At 47.9% G+C, this 16685-nt stretch overlaps 1 protein-coding gene across 2 annotated transcripts in view; it reads left to right on the plus strand.

The window, feature by feature from the left end:
• The first annotated feature begins 210 nt into the window (after positions 1 to 210).
• Positions 211 to 16685, plus strand: part of PRICKLE2 (prickle planar cell polarity protein 2) — a 39925-nt gene continuing 23450 nt past the window's right edge. For both annotated transcript variants that reach the window (XM_085300108.1, XM_085300110.1), the window contains exons 1-2: positions 211 to 682; positions 11533 to 11716. In XM_085300108.1, the coding sequence (XP_085156234.1) occupies positions 11585 to 11716 (132 nt within the window). In that variant the 5' untranslated portion in view covers positions 211 to 682; positions 11533 to 11584. The remainder of the gene's footprint in view (positions 683 to 11532; positions 11717 to 16685) is intronic.

Raw genomic sequence — 16685 nt, forward strand, 5'->3', positions numbered from 1 at the left:
TTCCTTTCCCTCGGCAGCCGCGCAGGGCTTATCGATTTTACGCGAGCGGGCTGATTTCCATGTAAATAAGCGCCGGGGGGGCGGCGGGGCGGCGGGCGCTGTCCGGATGCGGGCCCCGGGGCCGGCTGACGCCATCGCTCATTAGCATGCGGCAGAGGCGAGCAATGCAACAGCGGAGCCCCGCGCCGCGCTCGCCGCCGCTCGCCCCGCGCCGCCTCCCGCCGCCTCCCGCCGCCTCCCGCCTCCGTAGCGCCCGGCGCTCGCCCGGCGCCTTGGACGGCCCGGCGGCGCCTCGGGAGGCTGCTTGGGCGAAACGCTGCGGGGTCCGCGCGGGCGGCGAGGAGAGGGGCAGCCGGCGTGCGGAGCGAGGCGGTTTGAAGCTCTAAAGCCTAGCGAAGCGCGGGGCGGGGATCGCCTGCAGCGGGTTTCGCGGTGAGAAGGGCGCTGTGCGACGCGTGCCGCTTCTCAAGGGCGCGGACAAAAGCCCGGTGCGGCGAGCGCCGCCGGCCGCCCGCGCCCGCGCCCGCCCGGGGACGATGCGCGATGCTTCATTGCACTGCGGCGGTTTCGCTGCTCTCGGGAGCAGCCCACCAGCGGAAAGTAAACTGTCCAAACTAGCGTAGCAGAACATCCCYGTGGGTTTTCCCCCACCCCGCACCRGCACCGGCTTTGGTGGGAATAGGTAAGAAACTGCCTTTTATCAACARCTTACAAGTTGCCCTGTATTTTGCCGGGGGTGGGGGGGGGGATAGGAGGTAAAGGGGGGGCGGAGGAGGAGGAACAGGCAGTATTTTGTGCATGCATGCAGCTGCATGGTAACTTTGCTCAATACACCCTTCATTACTGGTGACCTTTCCAGGGGCTGCGCTTTCCTTCAGCCTTTGCTGTTCTTGTTGTTTACCATCRTAAAAGGTTAATTGGTAAATCACATTTTTGCAGCTGTGGGAAGTCAGAGAGAAAGGCTGATGCTACATCAGTGGATTCTTCCTTTTTTAAAATGATCAGGAAGGCTCAGCTGGTTTTAAATAAGAATTGAAAATCCTCATCTCTCGGCGTTAATTTTATTGCTTGGGTGAATGCAGCCTCCGAAGGCTGGTTTCAAGGGGCATTTTCTGAGCAAACTGCGTGCAGTCTGGCGTTCTGGATGATGACATTACTGCTTGGATGTTTATTGTGTTGCTTTTGGATTCCTGAAGATAGAGAGTTTTAAAGTAACGATCTTACTAGATCCTTCTTTTTCGTGCTAGAATGCCTAGCTATGAAACAGTCTAGAACTGAAAGCGGAGGGTTATATTTTCCAATGCAGTCTTTTAAAGTCAGATTTCCTTCTTGAAGGATCGTTTTAAGCAAATGCGACACAAACGTGACCTGTGACCATGGAAAGATTTTAATCCAGTTACTCTTTGTTTTGCAGTCAGGATTTCTTGGTGTTGCYAAATAGCGACTGAATCTTTTCAAACCATTGGGGATTAGCGCTGGGCAGAATAATGCCAAAATAATTATTCACAGCAGATGCAGTGTAGTCCTTTTAGTTTTAGCTTGGCTATCTTCTAACTTAGCTGACTTATATTTATTCAGCTATTATTTCACCTACTGCGGGAGCACTTAAACGTCTCACGTCAGTGCATTGCATCTGTGAGGGTGCTGACTTAAGCYTGTGGCAGAGGCTCGTAAAGGAAAGCTATCTGCAGTTAACAAGATTATATTTGGCGTCGTGTTTTAATCCTCTCCCGTCGTTTGTTTTATACCAGCCAGATTCTGCCTAACAAAACGGACCAGCCGTGTGTGTGCTCGCTTGGGCAGGCGTGCCAGGGCTTAGTCTGGTAGTGGCTGCGACGCTGCCTAAGCCTCAACTTGGGAAATAATGGCAGTATTTAGAAGACTCTGAGCGTACGGCTGCTCATCCGGCTTCTGAGTGTTTGGCCTGTCGGCTGGATTTTTTCCTGTAGGACGTACAGCCTAGGATATGCTCAAATTGAAATGCGTTTACCGCTTCCCGTGGTTTTTGCCTGTCACACTGCAAATCCAAATCGGTAGTCCCTTTAAATAGCACGTATACCCCAGGGCAAATCACAGCAAAAGCACTCTACTTGAGACCATTTCTGAAAGACYGTTTCTGAAAAGCTGAACTACGAGAGCTACAACATGGTGGGTAGAAGGAGAGAGGGACAGGAAGACAAATGCTGTCTATGAAGAGACTAATACTGTGAAAACTTTACAAGGCTGTGGGGATCCGCACGCTGCGCAGACCCAGGCTTCTGCCGGGCTCATGGACGGCTGGTTGCGGATCCAGAGTTAGAGTCTACRTTTTGATGGAATCAAGGGTTCGGAGGCGGTTTTCTTCCTTCAGTTATGCAGCAGAAAGAAATCCATTGAGATACAGCTCTGCATCTTGTTAGGCTGCGAAGCCCCCGAATGGTAGAGTTAAAAATTGTGTAAGATAACTTGTGGCATAGGCCAGGCTTTTTGCAGCACACGCTCACATCAACGATTGAGAGCGCTCTTGGGTGGAGCGTACTGCTGAGTTGAACCCAGAAGGAGAGTTCAGAGCTGCTGCTTCGCTGTCTCAGCCCGCTTTGCCAGCCCTCTGGAAATGGTGGTTGGCTGATCCGGACCTCCTAGGTCAGCCCTTTCCATGGCTCCCTCTTCTTTTCAAAGTCAGGAGGTTGGCTTCACTGCCGGCTCTGGGGTTGTTGTTGTTATTTAGCTGCCCCATTTCTTCAGCTTGAAAATTAAGTTTCCATTTATTCTTCCCAAGCAGGGGAAAAGATGGTGGTTATCATTTCCAGAATCCCAGGAGTTAGATCTTTAAGGAAAAAAAAACATATTTTGAGATGGGTGGTAAGACTAAGTTGGCAGGGCTGCCTTCATCATTCTGAATGTGAAAGAGTAGCTTGTTGGACACCTTTACTCCTACTAGCATCAAGGATGGTTGTCACARAACTGAACTGGGACTCACTGCACCTAATTTCTACTCCTGTCTCTCATGTCTGATCTGCAGATTATATCGAGTATATCACTTTGCCTACCCCCATTTTACCTCTAAAATGGAAGAAATACTGCATCTTTTACAAAATATCTTGAGAGTTCTGGATAGAATGATTCTTCTGAGTCCTCTCTGGTTATTAATATTATATGTTGCTGCAGGCCCAGCAACATGGTTTGGATTTAGGAGCACCCTGGGCCTCTCACCCAGCTTACGTGGAGAAACCAGTGCTTGAGCAGGGAGTCTCCACCGAGAGCTGGGTTAACAAGCCAACCCAGAAGGCAGCCCCAGCTTCTCGTTTGATATAGCTGTAGGGCGACACATGCTGCAAACGGAAAGGCTGTGTTTTAAATTCGTCCTGCAGTGGGTTTTGAGAGATCTGGCCACAGGTTTGGRCTGCATTTCTGGTGTCTCATCTGCTAAAGAGAGCACAGGCACAAGGGCGACACAAACAGAGCTTCCACTGGGGATCTGGGCTTTTCGTGCCCTGTTTTGCCCTAATTCCCTAGTCTTGTTTCGGAGGAGCACAGCTTTGTGCGTTCTCGTCTACCACGTGGTCCCAAAGGTCACAGACAACAAAACTGGAAGCTGCATGGGGAAGCMATGGCTCGGGGACTGGGTGGTGGGGTCCCACAAGCAGATGTTCCCCCTGCTCCTTGAATTAATGGTCCTGATTCACTGCGAATGCAGACCAATCGGAAAATCCTCTGAGACTGCTTTTGCTTGTATTTGGCTGAGACTGGCAATACTGGGGATAGGTTTGAGGGTTTTTTTTTTCCATAATTAAGCAAGACTAAATCTTGCAGTGGTAAAGGATTTTTTTTAAACTCGGTCTTAAAAATAAAATTAATCTGTCTGAGAGCAAGCATGAACAACTTCAGCCAGAGAGAAGAATTTTTCCAGGAGTTATTAACACTCAGAAAAGGAAGTTGTAATAAAAGCTTCAAGACAGCCTTGAATGCCTTAACAATTGCTGTTGTTGGCACTGTGAGGGTCAGAGGGAATTACAGTAATGCAACACTGAAAATCTGACCTGCCTCTCAGCAAATCAGGCAGATGGAGAAGATGGAGAAGAGTCTGGTTCGTACCTCTTCCATTGTCTCAGTTATTTTCCAACCTGCTGCAAACCTTTCCTGAGATGTGCAGCTATGCATGTTCCACTGTCACCACTGAAATCAGTGGGGGGTTTGCACCAGGAGTCATTTGGCTGATGATTTATTTTGCTCTTCTGAGTGTTCTGATATTACTTTCCTGCCTGCTCTGTTGCTACTGCAGCAGTTGGCTCTTTTAAGCCAACTGTTCCCAAAATGTCTTCGGTCAAGTGAGCATTGCCCTCCCTCTGCAGCCCTTGCAAGCCACTGAGGGCACCTTGTCCTCAGACTTTGAATTGTTGCTTTGATAAGTGTCTCTGTTTAGTTCATCTCCTTTATTCCCTTATATCCTAATTTTGCAAATAAAAGCTTTAACTATCCTTCCTTTTAAACCCAGGTAGCACAAAGTCTTCGGAGTTCCTTTCTGTCCATAGTTTCTCCTGTTGAAATGAATCTGTGGAAGAGCTGTGAAGCTGCAGAARTACTTTGTCCTGAGAGATGCTGCTTTGTAGCTGAGGTCTTTGGTCACCCTTGGAGGGGTCTCTGAGCAGAGGCAGGCTCGGGTATACTGTGAGCATTTGGTTCAAATACAGTTTCAGAGAGGTTGGGGACAGAGGCAGAACTTCAGCTCCTGTGTCTAGTTTGAGTTGGCAGCTCTTCCTTCAGTCTGTTGCATTAAACTCAGACGGGTGTTAGGTGGCCGCTTAAAAATGTCTCTGCAGTTTTGCTCTTTGTCAGTRCATTCCATCAACCCCTAGAGAAGAGGTGTCCATGCAGGTTCGTCCAGAGGTAGGTGCTGAGGAGCAGGGTTGTTCATGCAGCACTGCATGCCAGACCTCACCTGCCTGCTTAGAGCACAACTCGGKGCTTCTCTGATGAAGCTGATGTTTAGGGAGGTGATGGAGAAGTCAAGGAGGAAACGTGGGTGTGATTTGGGGAGCCAGGCTCTGCAGTGTCCGACTGTGGGTGGCAACGAGCCCCCAGGGAGAGCAGCCAGGCGGAGGACTGAAGCCTGTTGCTCCTTTAGCCCGCGGGCTGCGCTCTGGCCAGGCCAGCACGCGAGTGCCCGGCAGCTGCTGGCGCGGCACGGCCGTTGGGCATGCTGCCGCCTCCCTGCCCTCTTCCTGGCAGCCTCTTGTTGCAGCAGGTTGCGGAGGAGCAGCTTTGTTAGCAAATGCGGCTGTGCGAAGCCCTAAGGTGGCCTTTCTTCAAGCGCGTCGCATGAGTTGCGCCACGCTCCGTTCCACCCGATGGCTTCTTGGGTTTCTCCCCAGCGATCTCCAGATGCAGAACCAGCCTGAAAAAGTGAGAAACCCCGTGTCAAGGGAATATACTGYTCACCTTTGCCTTTTGTGCCTCAGTTCTCCTGTCTATGTAAAGAGAGAGCAATACCTGTCCTGGATAAGAGCTTTAGCTGCAGACCTCTCTCTAAARAAGTGAAAGATTATGTTATTTTTTTGGTTTAGATAAATGTTTGCCTGTGGGGTCAGGAGAAATGGGTCTGTGTAGCTGGAGCTTATTGAAGGTGCAAGCATGCCTCGTTAGCTGTCAAATGAGGGGAGAAGATAACAGCAGCAGATATTAAGAAGCCCTTGTTAAGGGGCTCACGGGTCACATGTGTCAACYTCAGCTCCTCCTATTTCCAGGGAAGACGTGTGATTTAGTGACTGACTATTGACTGAAAAGTCTTATTGCAGTCAGAAGGATGGCACTATATTGGAAGATATCTGACTGTGGAATACGTCTTAYGTCAAGGGAGAATTGCCCCATTACTTTTACACATTGCATTTCAGCTGAGTGGCAGAGAACTGCTTTTTGAGGGATTCCCAATTTTGTATGTTAATATGTGCACACATGCATGCAAATCCCTCAATATCGAGTGYGGTGCAGGCGGCTTGGCTCCCGGCRCCCGCAGAGCCGGCRGCTYGCGTTGCCATCAGGGCGCAGTGTTTGCTTCGCGGTGTCTCGGTAACGAAGTTGCTCCGTGATATGACCTATCTGATTCTGGCCCAGCAGAAGCAAATGAGAAATAGAGATAAGCAGCGCTGGTGGGTGATAAGAGSTGTTTGCTGGGTTCCTCCTTTGTCGAAGAAGAATTATAGCATTTCTGCWGCGCTGTTGAACTCTGCCTTGGTTCTTGCGGCTCTCAGGAGGAGGCAGGTTAGTCTGCTGACACTTTTGGGGTGATTTGGTGCAGGGCACTTGGTTGGGCTGAGCTCTCCTGGTCAGAAGCAAGTCCACCCGTGTCCTTCCTTTGCACGGGACAGGATGTGCTCCCCATGCCTCTCCTAGCCTGGACAAACGGAGCAGTGAGCCTGGCCGAAGCACAGGGAGGAACCGGCACAGCCGCCGCACGAGGGTCCGTGCCCACGTTTCTCCCTCTGCAGGACAGGGCACAGCAGCCTCGGAGGTGCCTTCCTGCCCCCCTCCCCACTGCCAGGTAAACCAGAGCTGCCCTGGTGCGAAAGCCAAGAGGAGGCAGACGAGGTGGTTTTCRTGGCAGCAGTGGGGCTGGTGCACTAACAAGGCCAGGAGAGCTAAATCCTGACTGTACAGCCTGAGAAYTGGGCACAAGCAGCTTGTTCACCGGCCGTTCTCGGGGGACACCCGGTGTCTGCACTCTCTGGAGACAGGCCAGCTTAGCAGGCTCTGTTTCTGGAGTTAGAAACCATTTATGAAGAACCACGTTCTTTCTCCTGTTACCTTCCAGCTTTCTCTGCTCCTTGTCCTGCCTTCCAATGCATTTTAGCCGTAATTGCGCTTTCCCAGTTTAGAGCTTTTGGAAGTTCTCTGCAGCAGAGAAACCTCATCTCTCTTCAGAAAGCTCTGGGCACACTCACAGCTCTCTGTACAGCCTCTTGGATAGCACTAGTGTTTTCCACATAGTTTAACTTATTGTTACTTCTGTTGCTATTATGAAAGGGCTGCTCAGAGACGCCAGGGATGGCAGAGGTTGTGCTGTGCTAATCATTGCATTTAACAAGAGACTTCCTTGTCCCAGGGAGACTGCAAGTCAATTGGACTCATGTTGAACTTTATATTCGTGGACCTAGGCTGGAAATGTGCTTCTGAATCTCAAGCTAGGAGGGACTTCGCAGCCAGATTCTCCACTTGATGTGTTTGGCCCTGTTGGCTTCAGATCCTCCTTTTGTGCCTCTTTCTGAAGAACAGGATTGGTGTAGCTTTGCTGAGGGTTGCAAGGGGTGATGGATCCGGTCCTGCTCCCTTCYCTCGTCGCCAGCGGATGGGTGGGGATGTAACTGGAAGCAGGGGTTAGTTCCTCCTCGGTGGAGCACACCAGCCGTCATGCCAAGAGCACTGTGTAAAAGCAGACATTGCAAAATAAAATACATCCATCTTGTAACTTCATCAGATGAAGTGCTGACCTCAAGTAGAACAAATTTTTCAATCTGTTTTCAAGCCGTTACTTCTTTGTACCATGTGAAGTCAATTCAAAGCAGGCTTCTTTCCAACTAAATCTCAAACCAGGAAATGTTGTTTTCTCCCTATTTACTTCCCTTCTTCCTGGCCCTGCTGCAGGGCAAACAAGTGTGCAGCTCTTTACAGAAAAGAAATACTAAGACTGTTCTGTAAGTCAGACCTCTAGAAGTGACACAGCTGGTGTGCTGCTTCCTCCTCTTCCTCTCTGTCCACAAGCTACCACTGTTTTCCAAGCACTTCTATCTACTTTCCATGCCTGAAGTTCGTAGCACTGTTGGCTCTTCTCATTTTATTGGGAAAACACGTGTCCACGAGTATCTTCTCTTCAATCTTCAGCTCCCGGAGGCAAGTGAAATTCCAGGGTATTCCTAGGCTTTAATAACAGCTCCGAAATACTCCTAACCCTGTGGCCTCTCCATTCTGTAAGTCCAATAGTTGCTCAAGACCTCTGGATGATAGTTGCCAAGGACCTCCCTTGGATGAGCTTGCAGACCCTCATCATTTTCTCTTGGACTAGCGTGTGGAGGCAGAGCGTGACCCATACTCTTAGGTGGCCAAGAGCAAGAAGGAATCGCTTTGAAACAAAGATGAGATTTCCAGAGAGGCACTGAGTGGTTGGCCTTATTTCCTTCTCATTTAAAAACGTCCCTGCTCTTCTCTTAATTAGCATCAGGTTGTCTGCTCGTAGTGAACAGCTAGGGGCTGCCCAGGACTTGGGAAGCAAACGTCTCTGTTAACAAAGCTTCAGTACTGTTTAGTCGGCGGTGGTGTCTGGACAGAATGAAGTTAATGGATTTATCCCTTCGCAGGCCGTGTAGCTCTACCTGAGCTGAGGCATCCTTTATATGGTAAGGTATTTGACGCACTACCAGGGAGCGCTGAGCTGCTCCAGGCCCCGACGCTCTTCCCTCCTGTGTATTAATGAGTAAATAGCCTTGTCTCTGCATACCAGCGGTCAGCTCCCTTGGCTGTGCCGTGCGGAGCGGACCTCGGCGGCAGCGGCGGCCTTGCCCTCTCGAACACGTTGGCTTTGCACATCAGCAGCGTTGGTGTTTTGGTCATCCTGGCACACACAGCTGGGTCCTGGCACATTTATCAAGTTGGCGTGCTTGAAGTGGTTCTGCTGTTGAGTGCAGTTGGTGATATTGCTTTTTCAGTTTCATCTCACATTTGAAATGTACATTTTTATATTAAATTTGTGCCACTGGGAATTATTTTTAATTATGTTGAGGTGGAAGACAATAAAATAAAGTTGAATAAGTGAGACCAAAGCAAAGAAGTCGTGGAAACCATATCGTAGTRGTTGAAAGATACTCCTAGGACACTGTGTATCGTTCCCATGAAGCAACATATCCTAATGTAAATAAAATACTTGTAATTAAAACTGTTAATCTTTCACTTTTAATGAGAGGAAAGGAGCAGAATCGAATTATCTCAAGGGCAAGATCTTCAAGTTTGTGCCCTCCGCCCAGGGAAGCGGCAGAAACGCCATGCTCAGGTTCTAAAGGTACAAAGCTTTTACAAAGCACATTGTCGCGGTCTGGAGGAGGAGGGAAATGCGGAGATTGACTTTTTTTCATGTCACAGTGCTCATGTGCTCTCCAAGGAGTGCCGTGCCACTTGCCGCCTTCGGTGTGGGGCAGGCGCCTCCATCGCAGCCCTTTGGTTTGCCACCATGGCTCAAACTCTTCCAAAGTGGATGGATCCCACTATGAGGATAACAGCCAGAAGTCCAGCGGTTGGATAGTTCACAGGAGAGCCTCCTCCAGCTCCTGGTGGAGAATGCGGGATCCTCTCCACTGATTTCAGAATCAGACCCACGGGGAGAGCTGCTGCCCATCACATACAAACTGGAAGCAAATCGAGGTTTGCTGATGGGTAGCTGAGGCTGCAAATGAGAGTTGCCAATTTGCTGAGCAGTGGCAATGTCTGCGATGCACCGTGTGCATGGAGGGAGTGGAAAACTTATTTCCATCTGCTCATGGCCGTGAGCATTGCTTTGGACTCCTAGCGAGCTGCCTGTTAGGAAATGCATCCAGGAGTCCGGTCAGAAAGAAATCTGCCTTTGCCCCAGTTCTCCCCCTTTGCTCTTTTCTCCATTTTGCCACSTGATACTGCAGTTTCTTTCATTAGTTCTCTGAGCTTGGACTGTTAGGCTCTCTCTCTTTGAAGCTGGTGACTGATACCCTGCAAATTGAATTTGGCAAAGAAGCACTAAACTCTGTCAGAATAACTGTCTAAGTCTCAAAAGCTGAATCTTGAGCTCTGAAGATATTAATTATTCTTAACATCTTGTTGCATATTGAACAACGTCTAATCATATCGTGAAGTGAGATGGAAACGGCTGAGAAGCCAACAGCTCTGCCGAGGCGGAGAACCTTTCCACAGTAGCTGATTAATTGAAGTATTCACATGAAATTGTGCCTTGATTATTTTTTAAGGTAACAGCCAGAGGCAGTGCTGAGACTCTCTGACTGGATGCAAACCAGACACTCGGGGTGCGTTTGGGTCTGTGTGTATTTTAGATCTGATGAAAGGCAGGAAATGGGAAAATCTGGCAAATCTCCCTGGCTTGACTTAACGGTGCCTCTTGACTTTTGCTAGCGTGCATTTTTTGTGCTATAATGGCCAAGTGGAAACTTAGACTCAAATCTGGATCTCAGCACTGGTATGCTTAGCTAGCTTTTACGCAGTGGTGGAAAAGAAGGCAAGGTGTCTGAAAATTAAAGCTCCTGAGGTTTAACTGTTTCTGCCCTCTGATTTTTCCTTGCTTTACCTTACAGCAGAGAAACCTGCAACTGCAGCAGTAACATTTCCCTTGTTTTGTGTGTTGCCACATTTGTGAGATGTGGGCCTGATTCTGCTTTCTGCTACCTAAGGGAGATCATATCTAACCCTCCAGAAGTCAACAGCATTTCATTAGTGCAAATTAACAGAGTCCTACGTGATTAAAACAGATGCCGTTGGCCCATCTTGCAGAAGAACGTTGCATTTTCAGAAGTAGATGGTGGGACCCCAGTTCATCCGTGCTCCCCTTGTCCTAAACTGTGTTGAATTCCAGCCCCCTGGGCGACTGGTTTGACTGTCTCCCCTGCTTTTCCTCCGTTATTACCTGCGGCGAATGTCCCAGCAGTGCGGGTGAGCAGGGCTGCTCTGCCCTTCTGCCGAGAAAGCAGCCCTGCTTGGGTGCAAGCCCATGAAAAAATCTGTCAGCCTGCAGGGTGGAGGAATGTGAAAAAGAGTAATCGTTGCAATGAATTAGGCTAACGTCTGTTAAAYTGCAACCTTTCCACCGTTCTTGCTGCTCTTACTATGCACGTTTCTGCCCTATGGAGCTGCTGGGCAACGTGCAAGCTGGCACGCCGCTGAGCCGCCGCGCGAGCCAGGCGGCTTGGAGCCCGCCGCAGTGTGACTGTGGGCTTTGTAGCCTCCTTTAATTTAATTTAGTTTTATGTGTTCAGACTATAATYAATTTTATGCTACTTTAATAAGTAAATGTATGCTATCGGCATGCTAAAGGGGCTTGTCACTCAAGGCTTCCCAGTCAATCCACCATTTCATATGTTGGCCAAGGGCTCAGCTGGTCTAACCGTGGTGCCTGCGCTGCAGGTACTGGTGGCGGGCAGATACGCACCAGGCAGGGACTTGGCGCTTGCGTATACTGGCCGCTGGAAGTATTCTTTGCWGTATAATAAAGGGACAAGCAATTACATATCCCCAAACATCTGACAGTCTGACTCAGCTCAACTGCCAAATGTTGTCAGAGCAAATCTGGACTTTCATTTCCTCCTTGCGCGCGCGAGAAACGCTGCGTTGGAAAATGCTGCCGCATAATTATAGGGTGATTCGAGTTCCTGCACCCCGATGACTGGCAGAAAATGCTTTTCTTTCTTTCTTTTTTTTCTTTTTTTCTTTTTTTTCTTTCTTTCTTTCTTTTTTTTTTTTGAAATGAAACTCACCCAGGGATCTTTTCTTCTCCTCTTTCCCTTCCCCCCCCCTTGCCCCAACCTGCAGGAAGATTTGCCTTCACTGTAAGTGCTCCCAGGAAGAGCACATCGTAACAGTTATGCCTCTGGAGATGGAGAAGACCGTCACCAAGCTCATGTTTGACTTCCAGAGGAATTCGACTTCCGATGACGACTCCGGCTGTGCCTTGGAAGAGTACGCGTGGGTCCCTCCTGGCCTGAAACCCGAACAGGTAAGGACAAACGAAAAGTTACCGAAAAGAGGGTTGTTTTATGGAAATAGTTCCATGGAAATAGTTGGCTTGATTTTCTCTTAGGGCTGTGAGCCCTTTCTRCATGCAGTTTGGTTTCTAGATGCAGTATAGAGGTGTTCAGAGAAAGATACGGGCTGAGGACGCAGCTGAAGAGAAAAACAGAGATGTGATCGTTGTGGAACTTCTGTTTTCCTGTCTGTAGGTGCAATTAGCAATTGAGAGGAGAAAAACAAATACTTTTAGGATGGAGTTTTCTGTGGTTATGAAAGGGAACATATGATACAGACATACCTACTACTGTTTCACGGAAAAAACGTGGTAGGGCTCCAGTGTGTCCACGAGATTTGTTTGGACACGTTCTGCTCTCCCGGCCCTCCGTGCCCATACAGTGAGTCCAGGACAAACAGTCAGAACTGGTAGGTCACGCTAAAAACGGGCCAAGTATTTTGGGGTTTGTTTTTTCAAGTGTGACGTCTGCCACTTACTGGAAAGAATGCCTCGAATGAAGTTTAGATATCTCTGTATGGGAATTTAATAGGATGGATTAGACCTCAGCATGCTGTCGGTGTRAAAAGCACGCTGATTTCTGTTCTCTGCAGTTTACACGATTCGCTTAGTTTTTATGCTGATCTTTTACATGTTCAACTCAGAACTTAATTTGCAGAGGAGATTGCAAAATGAGGTTAGCCTTGATAATTGCTATGGCAATCATTTTAAAGCGTGTAAGGAGGCTGGGAGAGGGTGGAAAGCTTTCATTCTTGTTGTTGTAGTTACTGTCTTTAAATATTGTGTTTTCCTGAGTTTTATTCAGAAGGACTTAGGCATTTCCTGAAATATTTTGGCACCACCCTTAGGCTGTAAATGCTATCTGTCTGATTAGAGAAAATGCAGTTGTTTGGGATTTTGTCTTCTCTTGTCTTTACAAGCCTTGCTCCGTGCTTGGTTTACGCTCTGCAGCACCGTATGTTTCATTTGTTGCCATCCAACCATGCTAATTAGGCAAGGGCCTCGTTTTCTATCACCTTCCATATGTTAGGGGCTCTCTTTGAGCCTTCGAGGAGGTACAAGGCACAGCTGTATGGTCAGGTACAGATGGGTATGAAGTAGCTCCACTTGCCCTTCAGCTGGGGGGACACAGTTGCATTTCCAAAGGCACATCAGGGTAGGACTGTCCCCACGCTGGCATGTCCTTCTCTCTGCACCACGTTGTGTCCAGACATGTGAACAGCTGCTGGAGCCCAAGCTAGCCCATGTCCCCATAGCTTTGGGWCGAAAGGCAGCTGTTTGGTGACTGCCTCCACCTGGCCAGGTAGACATAGTCTCTCATGAGTACAGCATAGCATGTACAGTGATTGAAACCATCTTTCGGCACGGTGGTGACATATTGCAGAAGACCAGATGTTTATTTGATCCCTAGATGTCTTTAGTGTGGATGCATTTTAAGAGGTAGTTTTCGTTCAGGGAGTTCAAGATGCTCAGAAAAAAAARAGTCTATTAGCTCTAGTGAGAGGTACAGATGTCTTGTGACCCAGGTTAATTTATTTTTAGGTTCTTTCAGCATTTGTTTCTTTCATTGGTCACTGTGCTCCTTGAAATGAATACCAGCTTTCTAATTACGCTTCTCTATCTACATTGCTGGATCTTTTAGCAGATTTGCTACTTCAGACCTGTCGGTAATCACCATGGAAATGAAGAGCAGTCTGGTACCGTAAACAGTGCCTGAGACAGGCGCTGAAATCCTTCCAGCATAGCTCATCTAGGAGCCCTTTTTGGGGCGTTTCGCATGTCAGAGGAACCTCTAGGGAGACAAAAGCGAGGTGTGCCCCATCTGTACTGTGAAAGGACCATGCAGGGTCAGGAGCAGGCCTTGTTGTCCCCTTATGAAGAGCAGCACCCTGAATTTCTCTGCAATTGCTGGTGCCCGTATGCTCCCAGCACCACTCCCTATATCCGCCGGCCCCAGCGGGGCTGCGGCATTTGCAGCCCTGGGAGGTGCCCTGTGGGAGGACGGAGAAGCAGGGACGTGCAGGAGCAGTGCAGTTTACCTCCTGCAGACAGCAGTGATGTGGTTAGGAGGTATCTCTGCAGCAACTTGCTGGCGCTGGAGGAGTACAAGATTGCAGACAGACATGTGGCTTTCTGGTCGATGAGTCAAGTGTGCGTACGTGATGTGGAGCCTCTTGAAGTCAAATGTCTGAAGCGGCTGCTGAAACCTACAGCTGCCATGAAGCAGCTGGTGGGCCCCAGTCTAATCTGATCGGAGGACASTGCTGTCAGAGTGGGGTGAAAATATAGATTTGCAGGCAGTGATTTTTTTCCTTTACCTTCTGTTGCTTCAMTGTTGTATTTCTTTGACACGAAACAGATGAAGTGAAACAACTTTTTCTGCAATATTCTACTTTATTAAAATCTCTGTACAGCATATGAGCTGGGGAGGTAAGTAGTCCCCTGAAAGACTAATGCAGTTCTCTTATTATACTTGGAAGAGAGCCTTCCTACCTCGATATTCTTTGGAGACAGCATTCACATCTCACTCAGCGCAGCAATTTACAGGATATCAGAGGGGATGTTGGCCAACAAACATGACATAGTTTTTTGGCAGTTTCAGTAGGTCACTTCAGAATTCGGATACTCCCTTCAATCCATAGCTTAAAATATTTGTTAGTTGTAACCTAAAGGAGAATCAGCCCAAACCTACGCAGTCTCCCTGAATTCTTGGATACTAATTCAAGCRTGATCCAACTGGTCCATGATACTTGTCAACCATGTGAAAGTCATGGTTTGTCACTTAGTGCCCATTACTGGACAGAAAAAAAAGTATCGGTCCATTTTTTATAGGCAGTGATCCAGAGATTTCTTTGAAGAGCTGAGCTGAAAGTGCATCCCTTATCTTATGGTTGATCAGTGTGCACGATTTCAAAGAGTTTACATAACCATCGTAAATGCTATGTGTTTCTAAATATGTTTATAACACAGGGGTGAAGACAGCAATATGAAAAGTATTATAATACCCTTGCRTAAGACATGGTAAAATTTCCTCAGGAAAACTGGCAAAAGTTCACGACATCTATGCTCAAGAAAGAGGAGTTCAGGCTGGAAGCAGTGGGAATCAGGAGACTGGAAAGGTTATTTTGCTGAGGAGCCTGGAAGGGCTTGGTTTGTTCATCCTAGCAAATCCAAGGGATGTGATCCCTCCCTGTGCATTAAAGGAGGAAGAGTAGTTATTCAAGCTAAAACTCTGGCACAAGAACATAGATATAAACTGRCTCTGAATGCGTTCAGGCAGGAAATTGGAAGAGGTTTCAAACCATCAGAGGTGGTGTAAGGCTCAGCGGCAACCTGCCAACAAGGGAGAGTGAGGGGTRAAAACCCAAGATTGAGCTCAATAAATTACAGCATGATTAGAAAATTTGATTCGTTGTCATGGCATAGGCTATGCAGGATGACCAGAGGGCTCCTGTGAGTTATAATTCCAGTTGGATTAGGACCRTAATGAGAAAATATCATATGGCAGAAGAGGAACTTCTCCTCTGGAAGATAGAAATGTGAATGTGCTTGTGAGATACACAGCCGTTCGGAAGAAGAAACAGAAGCTCAGGTTTAAGGCTTTGAGAAGTACTCATTTTTGCCTGCATACAGTTTGACGGTTATATAAAGAAGTAAGTGTCAAAAGTTTTGAAACCAGCAGGCAACAGTAAAAACTTGTACTGAATGAAGCAAAATCCCAGCCTGGGACTGGCCCCGAAGCCTTGGGAAAGCAGTTTCAGGAGCCAATTTGTCTGTTAGAGCTAGTCTGATAATTGATCTGCCTTATGCTGGCATCGAGTTTGGGGACAGATGCTTAAAAATAAGTACTTTTGTAATGTGTTTTTCACATTCTTGGGCAGAGAGTGTATAAATACATGTGAATGTGCAGCCTTGAATTCCTTGGGCCTGTGGTTTGGAAAGGTCCAAAGAAAGGTTAAAACATACCAACTTGAATTTCTGAATACAAGGGATTTTTGAGGATTTTTGTCTTTATTGTGTTTCAATAATAGGAACAGCTGGTTATAGGCACAGATTTTAAATTAAACAAAAGATGTGCCTCTATTTCAGCTGCAGTGTGGCTTTCTGTATGGCTCAGGCATGCCAGGATTCAAGATCTGTGCATGTACTGTAAGAGCTTAACTCCCTCTTGTTAACTGCACACTTGCTCCAATCAGGTCCCTTAAAAGTTACGAAAACCTCATCTAAGCTAAAACTGGTAGCGTTAAGGTTCAGGGGACCATTTCGCTGTAAGGCACATGTTAGAACTTGGGTCTTGAAAGCTTTGCAGTGTGGTGTGAAACCAGTAGCTGTCACGGGGAATGTATTTGGTGGCTAATAAATGTGTTGATTCCTGTTCTGGATCTTTAGCAAGACACACGTGAAAGGCCTGGGTTATAATACCTCCAAGCTCCATCAGCTGTTGTTGAGGCCACTGAGCGTGCAAGGGACGKCTGAGGCAGTCCTGCAGCGAACGTGCATTTACCTAAAGGCAGAAAGCAAGCTAACTGGGCCACTTGTCTCTGACGGATTAGATGTGCCAAGCAATACTTGAATTTGCTTGGCTTCTTTGGCGTGGTTCAGCTGGTACAAAAGGAGCAGAAATGAAGCAAGTAGACTGAGGAATCCACATTTTCCAGGCGCTTCCCAGCAATAGCAGAGCTATTTCCACTTTTGGGTGCTGTGAATTCAGGAAATGATTTTGCTCCTCCAGAAGCTGATGTCACATGCAACAAGACAGACCAGAGCAACCCTATACCCCGAGCCTGCATAAGAACAAGGAATTGATAAGCTARTTTATGCCCAGATAAAGAAGTGACAAAAACCCCATCAAGAACTCTTAAGAACCCTCCTTGACCTGATCATGAGAGCAAAACATGTCAGCTGGCAATGTGAGGGCTGGCGAAGGGGAGTTGAAGTCACG

This window comes from Rhea americana, unplaced genomic scaffold, assembly GCF_003343005.1.
Source record: "Rhea americana isolate MKP2758 unplaced genomic scaffold, rheAme1 scaffold_16, whole genome shotgun sequence".
NCBI lineage: Eukaryota > Metazoa > Chordata > Aves > Rheiformes > Rheidae > Rhea > Rhea americana.